We start from the raw sequence: 10,101 nt of genomic DNA, 5'->3' as shown, positions 1-10,101 counted from the left end.
TTTCAAATATAAAATATGTAAAAACATAGAAATTACAAAAAAATATAAAAAATCATAGAAATTGAAAAAAAAATAAAAAAAATATTTTCAAATGATAAAAACTTTAGAAATTGAAAAACAAAATCAGAAAATAAAAATTGTAGAAGAAACACCAAAAGTTATAGAAAAACACAGAAATTGTAAATAAATAACAAAAAATAGATGAAATTTTATAGATTGTAGAAAATAGAAAAATGTAAAAAACAGAAATTATAAAAACATTGAAAATCATAACAGAACACTAAAAATACAAAAAAAAAAAAGAAAATTGAAAACCGAAAAAGACCATTTTTCCTCTAACTCACAATTCAAGGGTAATTTGATCATGAAAATTGTTATTTATGCTAACATGGACACCTCTGTTAAGAAGCATTAACAGTGCACTAACGGAAGGTGAGTTTTGGAAAATAAAAACTTACTAACATGCTGAGTTTTAGACATTTTGAAAAGTTGTGGTGAGTTTAAGAGAAATGTTGAAAACTCATGGCGAGTTTTAGACAAATTCCCTAATTGAATATAGGATAATCTCGCGGTTTTTTAGGGTAATTTGATTTAGCAAGACTTGTTCAGAAAGATTATTTCGATTTACCGATTTCTCATAATTGTTTCGACTATTAGATTCCTTTGTTATGCAATGCATTTTTCTTTTTTTTTTTTTTTTTTCAGGAGGGGGGGAGAGATTGGAGATGGTGAGGGAGATATTTGTTTGCTTGGCTTTTGGGGCAAGTCTGTTATTTCAAATTTTGTTATTAACAAAATTTAAGGTGGCCACCCCTCCACTTGAAATTAGGGGTAAGCATTTAGTTTATTCGGTTAAAAACTGAATCAAATAAACCAAAAATGTAAAACCCGAATTAAAAAAATAAAAACTGAACCAAAACGAAAATTTAGAAAAACCAAAATTTTAGATTCGGTTTTCAGTTAAAATCGAATTTTAATAATATATACTCTATTATATATATATATATATATATATATATATATATATATATATATATATATATTATATTACATATAATAATAAAAAGTTCAGTTAACCGAAATTCTAATTCCAAAAACTGAAACCGAAAAACGAAATAGCCAAAAACTGAAAAATCAAACCGATTTAACCAAAAAACAAAAAAATTGAAACCGAAATTTTTGGTTCAGTTATTTGGTTTTAATCGAATAATGCTCACCCCTACCTAAATAAGGTTTGGGGCTAAAAAATAGATAAAGTTGTGTTTAGTTTGCACTATTACAAATGCATAGGAATGCAAATTCTTAATTAATTTTGTTACGGATTTTATTTTACTTTGTTTCATATCTTAATTTACTTCATTTGTACTGCAATCAAACAAAATAAGCTAAGATTTGAAAAAAAAAATAGGTCAAAATTTACACTCAAATCATTTGCACTGCCATAAAGAAAAAAGAAAAAAGAAACTGAAGATAGAATAAAATTTTTAATTCTTTGTGCAAGTATGCATATAAGACAGGGTTTACTAGTTGCATATTTGGAGTTGCTTTATCCTCTATCTTTTAAATTTAGCTTTTATCAAACTACGAGTCAAATTACCCAGTTTGTCTTTATTATGAGAATAATGCAGAGTGACAATTTCAACCACCCAATTTGATGATGGTTTAAAAAAGATTTGTGCCAATTGGGTAGGGTGGATTTGAGCTGAGCCATGCTGAATAGTACCAAGCTTGAGCTTGGCTTGAGACTATTCTACAAGGCTTGAGCTTAGTTTGAGCCAGAAACTTGAGCTCGAGCTTGGCTTGAGTAAAAAATTTATAAGCTTGAGCTCGATTTTAAGAAAAATATTTTATAAAAATAAAAATTATATATAAAAATAATATTTTTATTTGATATTTAAAAAATTAAGAATTATAATATTTTTATTATATATATTATTAAGAATATATATATATATATATATATTCGAGCCGGCTCACGAGCCTCATGAGCCGATCTCTAGTAGGCTCTAGCTTGGCTCGTTTCACAATCGAGCCACTGAATTGGGCTCGAGCTCTGTTTCAACAAGTCGAGCCGAGCTTTTCACAAGCCAAGCTCGAGCAAGTCGTGAAAAGCTCGGCTCGTTGCCACCCCTACAATTGGGTAATGAATTTGGGTAAAAGAAAGCAATATATGTGATAGAAGATATAGAGAGAAACACATGGACCCACACTTGGTTTAGAAGCTTGGATTATATATATAGGAGCAAAGCCCAAACTTTACTTTAACTTGAAACTTGCTTGGCTATATGACCTTGAATGGGGTTTGGTCCGTTCAATTGAAACTTGTTTTTTTTTTTTTTGTTTTAGTATTAAATGCAATTTCTGATAGCAACCCTTGACAGTCAGGAATCAGCATTGAGTAATAACCTAATTTTCTAATTAGATATGATATAATGTATAAGATAAATATTTACATTAACTTTTTAGTTGTTTTCTTTCTATTTTTCAATGTATGTTAGCTAGGGTTGCTTTATTTGTCCTCTAAAGTTGGACACCATGGCTTATGTGTTAAGGGGTCGTTTGACAAGTTTTTTTGGAAAGATCTTCTGGTAGTTCTGACCGTTAAAAAATGTATTGAGTTTTTACATGAAGATCTGAGCAACCCTAAGTTAGTTTGGCTATTGTGCACCTTTCAGTGTGAGAATAAAGTGAGAAACATGCCAAAAGTTCTAAAATGGGCTAAATTTGTTATGAATCAAACGAAAAAAGACTATGGTGCGATCTGTCCAGCTTATAAAGAGCTAAAAGACTGTACGAAAAGACACACCAAACAGGACCTAAGTTTTTCTTTTTTTCTTTTTTTTTCATGGCAATACACAATGGGATTTGATCTTAGGTCTCTACTCCTAGGAGTCAGAAAACCTATCAATAACTAAGCAGTTGGTCATAAGCTCAAGTTGATCTTTCCCAAGCTGGCTCGTAATAGTAATAACAAAGAGATGGAAAGAGAAGTAACGTACGTTAGGGAAGGAAGCCTATTGTTTTCTTTTTGATAGATAAGTAATGCTATTGTTAGGGTATGACATATAGTGCGGATCAAAAATCAATTGTCATTTTATTTAGGCCATGTATCCCTTCATGATGATTGACTGCCTCATTTCTATGAATGATTCGGCTTTCCATGTGATAAGCGTTCTTTTATTGTACAATGCGCTACTACTAATTAAGCGTGGGAAGTTTGGAAATATTGGTGTGTTTTAAGCTTAGATTGTAAGATATTATTGTCCATTAATAATTCACTAAATGATCATCTCATGTCCCCATTTTCGTTTCTAAGTTTGGGTTGAAAGGACAGAAAGAGAGATGTCCCGAACCCTTTAAGATGTGTTATCATAGAAGGAAAAAAATAATCTGAATTTGAGTTGGGGTGTCAATGGACTGGATTTAAGTTGGATTCATCTGAATCAAAATCAGTTTGAATGGATTAGATGGATCAATAATATAAGATTTGAATCAATCTATACTTAATAGTCCAAAGTATTTATTAAATTGGATTGGACCTGATCCATTTGTGATAGATTTAAACCGGACTGGGTTAAATTGAATCAATATCTAATCCATTAACATAAGATAAAAGTACAAGTGTCAATTGCCCATATTTGGATTAGACCTAATTTAAATTAAAACCAATTTTAACATTTTAGATGATCCAAACTTCTAAAGTATACATCGGATTGGATTGGACCTGGTCTATTTGTAATGGATTTATACTGGACCCAGTTAGATTCGACCAATATCCAATCCTGGCTTTGGGGTAATCTAAGCCTGGCTTGATCCATTGAGATTGATCCAACATTCCACAACAAATATAGGGACCCACTCCATTTGCTTTTGAATTTAAGAATGGCATGCAGTCATGGACTATGGGTTGGACATTCCACTTGTATTCATGGTTCACTTTTCACCAATGATGGAATTAGTGGCTTAAGGTTTTTAGTTTTTTGTTTTCCAAATTTAGGATACTTGTGTTAGACACATGGCAAGCTGTTGGAGGGGATCTCGATTTGGAGACTTCTTTTTATACTCCCAACTTACTTTGCCACGTGGAAGATTCCCAAGTTGTCTAGGGAAGCTCACTAAACGACAGGAGTGGCAAACCCGCTTCCATGAATTCAGTTCCCCTATTATACCTCCTTTTTCCTCTATATCATTGTCTTCGTCTTCCACACTCTTTCCTAAACCAGTGTTCTCTGCGCAGACACACTGAGAAAGAGAGAGAGAACAAATATTGGGATATTTGTATTACTATGTAGCTGCATTTTGGTATGAATGCGGCGACTTTGGAATGTTGAGGGTTGGTTCCGTTTATTGTTGAAGAAAACTCCGATGGCGTCCCTTTCCTGAATCTGATCGGTGACGTCGGAATGTTGAGGGTGGGTTCTAATTTATTTTTGAAGATGATCCCTCATGGGAATGGAATAGTGGGGGCCCCACCTCCCCTTGAATGGAAATTCTCTCAGGTTTTTGGAGAGCGAGCGGCCGGGGAAGAAGTTCAGGAAGGTACATCGACATTCCTTTTTATTGCTTTTTCTGTTCTTAGCTGATTTTCCTTGATGGGTGTATTTGTTTCTCAAAATTTGATGTGTACGTAAGATGGTTTTCACATTTAATGAGAATCGTCTTTTGAATCTACTGTGTAATCCATTTCTTTTTCCTTTGTTTTTTCGTTATTTTACCTCGTGATTCTTTTTATCCTGAGAGTTTATGTAGCCGGAGGAGGTTTTATGTTTCAGGCTTGTTGATGTGTACTGTTGGAGTATACATCGGGAATTCGTGGTATTTTTCTTCTGACTTGCTGTGTTTGTTCCGAGATCTGCTGAGTAATTTGATATGGAGATTTTCTGTTGGAGTTCTTTTATTTAAGTTCATTATATGCTTCATATAATTGATACTATTTTCACATTGCTTAATAGAATTGATACTATTTTCCCATCAACGTATTTGTTTGGGGCACAACTTTTATAGAGGTGATCAAGAGGTCTAATATTATTCAGTGTTTCATTTTTCTGTTGTTTTATGACTATTCTGATAAGCCAGTTTGAATATTGTCCTGGGAGTTCTGAATCACTGTGACATTCTTTTTTATATTTAGGCTGGGCAATATATCATTTGACGGGTAGTATGTCATGTCTCTATCAATCTGTATGAATGTCTCCAGCAATTTCTGATTCATGTTTTGGTCTAATTGAGCTGACGACTATGGCTTTCATCAATGTTTATGACTGCAGATTGGGAAGGGATGGCTTCAAAGGCTGCTGATGCTTTTAAATAATTATTTTGTTAATGCTTAATTGCATTGGGGAGCATAACTACTTAAACTGTACGAAAAATGGTGAAGGTGAAAATATAAAATTATAATTTATTTAAAAGAAAGGGAGTGTTGTTCAAAGATGCAAGTTTTTAATGTGCATTGGAGTACATTCTTCTGCTCAGGTTAATATACTTAGTCAGTCAGTAGCCATCATGATCTATAGAGCGGTCTAAGATCATGGTAGATATCTATTGCTCACTGTATATTTGTTTTTGTGCATAACTGGTACCTTTTTTGGTGATTGAAATCCTCATTAGCTCTTTCCCCTTTTGATTTAGTAGGCTATTCATTTATTCTTTTCTCTAGAGAAAAACGAAAATGAAAACACAAGAGGATAGAATTTTTGCTACATTCTGGAAAGCTCAAGAGGAATCCTCTTTTGAAGCATTGTGTAAAGTTTCTCTTTATCTCAAATTCCTGGGTGCTTGCAACCAGGTAATATAGAGGGTTATCTTATGGAAACATGCAAAAGAAACCTTGTGGATATTTTCAGGTTACATCCTGGGTGGCTTCCTAACCAAATCTACTGGAAGTCTCTTTTGGTCCTTTAAGGGTCCTATTGCTGATGTCACCTCTAACAAGGCTGAGGTAATTGCCCTTCTTACCTGAGTTTAAATAGCAAAACGATTCAGACCTTCTTCTTTAGCTCTTAGGGGGATTTGGTCAACACAATTTAATGGAGTAGTTGGTAGTGGCCTGCCGTTTGAATGAAATTAGAGAAATACTTGCCTCATTTCTTGTCCAAATTATGTGGATTTAAGGGATCATAATTCGATAGCAGATGGCCTTGTAAGAGCTGGAATGGGGTGGGAGGAAGGATTTGTATACTGACAACTATATACCTTCTTAATTTCTTGCATACGATGGATGAAGCTCACTTCTTTTCTGTGTATCAACCATACACCCTCTCATGTACAAGTATCTCCTTTTTTATAATGAATAAATGTAAATCTACTTTATTGTATCAATTCACCTCATACTTTATTGTATCAACCATACATTAATTCAACTCATCCTTAATCCCAACTATTTGGGGTCATCTATACAATCCTGTTCCACCATTGTGCTCTATCAAGATCCATGTTTCCTGTCAAATTGTAAGTCCTTAAATAATTTTTTACCACTTCAGACCAAATTTTCTTGGGGCTTCTCTTGCTCTTTTAGAGCCTTCTTCTTGCACCAAGTCACTCTTAATTGGTATGGTCATTGGTTGTCTATGCACATGACCAGACCATCTCATTCAACTTCCCCTCATCTTGTTGCTATTTAGATCTACTCCTAAGTCTTCTCTAATGCATTTATTTCAGAATTCAGATTATGTCCTTTCTATTCTTGCTACTTGTCCATCTCAACATCTGCAACTTAGCTACACTCATTTTTATTAAACATGTTGTTTCTCAATAATTTTTATTGTGAGATACCTTGTAATGTTATTTTTCACCTCAATAATGCTGTGAATATAGAATGAAACTGTATTGACTGTTAATTCTAGTTCAAACCTAAAATCACCCTGGACTTGTATCATATAAACATAGGCATGGATGTAGAAGTCAGGATCTAGTGAGCATAGAATGCTGAATTTGTGAGCTGAAGAAATGGGTTTTGGGATTTTTGCTAAGTGTCAACCATAACCACCACACAAGTTATATTTTGTAAATTGGAATTCATGCCACCTTTGGAGAGGGCATATGTGAAAATGTTAGCTTTCTTACTTGAGAATTTACAATTGGAAAAAGATAAGATTTTGTAATGTATATTGGATAGTTTATTTCAAGCAAGTAAGAAAAAGAAAGACTAGGAAATACAAAAATGTTGAACAAAAATCTCTAGGTTGTCAGATTATGTCTTTGGCACTTATCTATTTAGAAGAGTCCATGCAAGGGGTTTTGCTTATATGTTGCTAATCCATTCTATGATTGATACCATTTCTTTTAATTGTTTCATCTTTGGTTTCATTGTGCAATGTCAGACTGAGACTCATATAAACTCTAGTTCTGGTAGTATAATATCTTATGCCCTTTTATATAGATATAATATAATATAATATAATATCTTATGCCTTTTACCTTCTATATCATTTGCAGTTGATATTATATCTGCTATTGAATTTGACAAAAGTGGTGAGCATCTTGCAACTGGAGATCGTGGAGGCCGGGTTGTTCTGTTCGAAAGGACAGATGGAAAAGATGTAAGGTTGCCTATTTCTTTGATAGTCTGGTTTTAATTATTTGAAATATGGTTAGTTTCAATATAGAAATTGCTCAATGCAGCATGCCTTCAGAAAGGACAAAGAAAAGATGGACCATGCCATTGCTTGGCATCCTGAATTTCGATACAAGACAGAGTTCCAGAGTCATGAACCTGAGGTATTTCATGTGGATTGCTGCTCTTTTGCTTGATGATTAAAAATATGGCTGACTCTGTTATCTATATACATTAATTATGATCTTAATTACATTTTTCATTAGTTTGACTACCTCAAAAGCTTGGAAATAGAGGAGAAAATTAATAAAGTACGGTGGTGTCAAACAGCCAATGGTGCTCTTTTCCTCCTATCAACCAATGACAAAACTATAAAGTATTGGAAGGTTAGTGAGATGTGTCTACTTTTCTTTTGAAATGTAGTTTGTTTTTTATCCTACTGATGTAGTTTCTTTCGTGAATATTCTTTATTGTTATTTTGTTTTGTACTGTTTTGAAGTGAGTTCCATCAGAATCTGACAAAGAGAACTTTTGCCTTGACACAATCTACTGATATACTATACTAGACTTTTTTTTTTTTTTTCTGATAAATGATATAGACTTGTTTATAACCAATTTTGTAAAGCAGCAATGGTGAATGCTCATTTTTTAATTGATTGATGAGTTATTGTACGAAAAAATAATGATATATAGGGAAAGGTAATTGATTAAGAGTTGGTCAAAAGACTGGAAGAGAGCACAAAAATTGGAAGTGTTAACAGATAAAGAAACTTGTATGGTAGAATCTCAACTGTTTTTATCATGGGAGGTCTGGTGTAGGTAAAGGCATCATATGGAAAAGCATGTTTAAGCATTTTTGCATCCTTTATGCATGTCATAGGCTCATAGTTGGGACCATGCATTTTTGTATATGGGTTCAATCCCATTTACACATTAATGCAATGTTGCTGACCCCAAATTGTGGGACAAGGCTTTGTTTAGTTGGGTAAGTAAATACAACCATTATCTTTGATTATCAAGAAGAAAAAGAAAAAAAAAAAAAGAAGATTTTAGAGGATGTGATTGCTAGGCATGGTAACATGGTGATATATATGGATTATCTTGTTTATTATTAGTATTTACGGAATTTTGGTTGCTGAATTTTTATCCTTGTGTATTCTTGACAATAAATCTGATTGAAAAATATAGAAGAAGAGAGGAGAAGAGAAGAAAAGAGAAGAGGAGAAGAAGAGAAGAAGAGAAGAAGAGAAGAAGAAGGATTAGAGGCCAATAGAACAGTACTGGCAGTGCTAGTTTCTATTATAATATATAGGGCAACAAAAAGTAAAAGGGGAAAAGACCCTTGTGCCCCTGCTGTAAGTAAAGTACAATAATAGAAGAAAAAACGCTTTAACCAACCGAACAGGCCCTAACAAAATAAATTAAATTATTTCAACACTCCCCCTCAAGTTAGAGCATAGATGCCAATCATGCCCATCTTGTCACACAAATCATTATGCCACACATGATGAAGACCTTTGGTGAAGATGTCTGCAAGTTGTTCTTCAGAGTTGACATATGGGATGCACACTTCTCCATTCACAAGTTTTTCTCTAATAAAATGCTTGTCCACTTCAATGTGTTTTGTCCTATCATGTTGGACTGGATTAGTTGCAATGTTGATAGCAGCCTTATTGTCGCAATAGAGTGACATAGGGTTGCTAACTACAAAACCCAGTTCACCTAACAAATTTCTTATCCACAAGATTTCAGCAACCCCATGAGACATAGCTCTATATTTTGCTTCAATACTAGATCTAGCCACCACACTTTGCTTCTTACTTCTCTGTCTGACTAGGACTACTAGGTTTCCTCCTACAAAGGCACAATACCCACTAGTAGACTTTTGGTCATCAACTGCCCCTGCCCAATCAACATCAATATATACTTCCACATTTAAATGTCCATGTTTTTGGAACAACAAACCAGCTCCAGGAAACTTTTTTAGGTATCTAAGGATCCTCTCTGTAGCTTTAAGGTGAGTTGTCTTAGGATTGTGCATGAACTGACCAAGGACACCCACTGCATAAGCAATATCAGGCCTGGTCATAGACAAATACAAGAGTCTCCCTACAAGTCTCTGAAACTTCTTCACATCTTTCAAGAACTCTCCTTGACTGTCTCCTAGTTGATGGTTAGGTTCAATTGGTGAGTCAATTGGTCTCACTCTTAGTTTTCCTATATTTTCTAGTAGATCTAGTATATATTTCTGTTGGGAAATAAAGATGCCATTGTGAGAGCGAGCAACTTCAATCCCAAGAAATTACCGTAAGGGGCCTAGATCTTTCACCTCAAATTGAGTGGCTAAGAATTTTTTTAGTCTCTGTATTTCAGCGTCCCAATCTCCTGTGATCACTATGTCATCCACATACACAACTGGAGTTGCAATTTTCCCTTCACCTTTCTTCACAAATAGGGTGTGGTCTAACTGGCATTGTTTGAATCCCATCTGTTGAACCGCTAAGTGGAGCTTATTGAACAAGGCCCGAGGTGATTGTTTCAGCCCATAT

General features: G+C 34.0%; 1 protein-coding gene across 15 annotated transcripts in view; it reads left to right on the top strand.

Annotated features, from left to right (window-relative positions):
- The first annotated feature begins 4,147 nt into the window (after positions 1-4,147).
- The window catches only part of LOC148849228 (serine/threonine protein phosphatase 2A 55 kDa regulatory subunit B beta isoform-like), a 99,004-nt gene continuing 93,050 nt past the window's right edge, over positions 4,148-10,101 (top strand). For 6 of the 15 annotated variants that reach the window (XM_088950433.1, XM_088950432.1, XM_088950430.1 and 3 more), the window contains exons 1-4: positions 4,180-4,539; positions 7,435-7,538; positions 7,621-7,716; positions 7,819-7,938. In XM_088950433.1, the coding sequence (XP_088806559.1) occupies positions 4,404-4,539; positions 7,435-7,538; positions 7,621-7,716; positions 7,819-7,938 (456 nt within the window). In that variant the 5' untranslated portion in view covers positions 4,180-4,403. Of the gene's footprint in view, positions 4,540-4,673; positions 4,816-5,267; positions 5,378-7,434; positions 7,539-7,620; positions 7,717-7,818; positions 7,939-10,101 lie in introns of those variants that run through there. The other 9 variants (XM_088950441.1, XM_088950440.1, XM_088950439.1 and 6 more) reach the window with 5 other exon arrangements.

This window comes from Nelumbo lutea, chromosome 6 (assembly GCF_056320005.1).
Source record: "Nelumbo lutea isolate HS-2025 chromosome 6, American lotus-T2T, whole genome shotgun sequence".
Lineage (NCBI taxonomy): Eukaryota > Viridiplantae > Streptophyta > Magnoliopsida > Proteales > Nelumbonaceae > Nelumbo > Nelumbo lutea.
The sequence above is the reverse complement of the archived record's forward strand: the minus strand, read 5'-3'. Positions and strand labels throughout refer to the sequence as shown.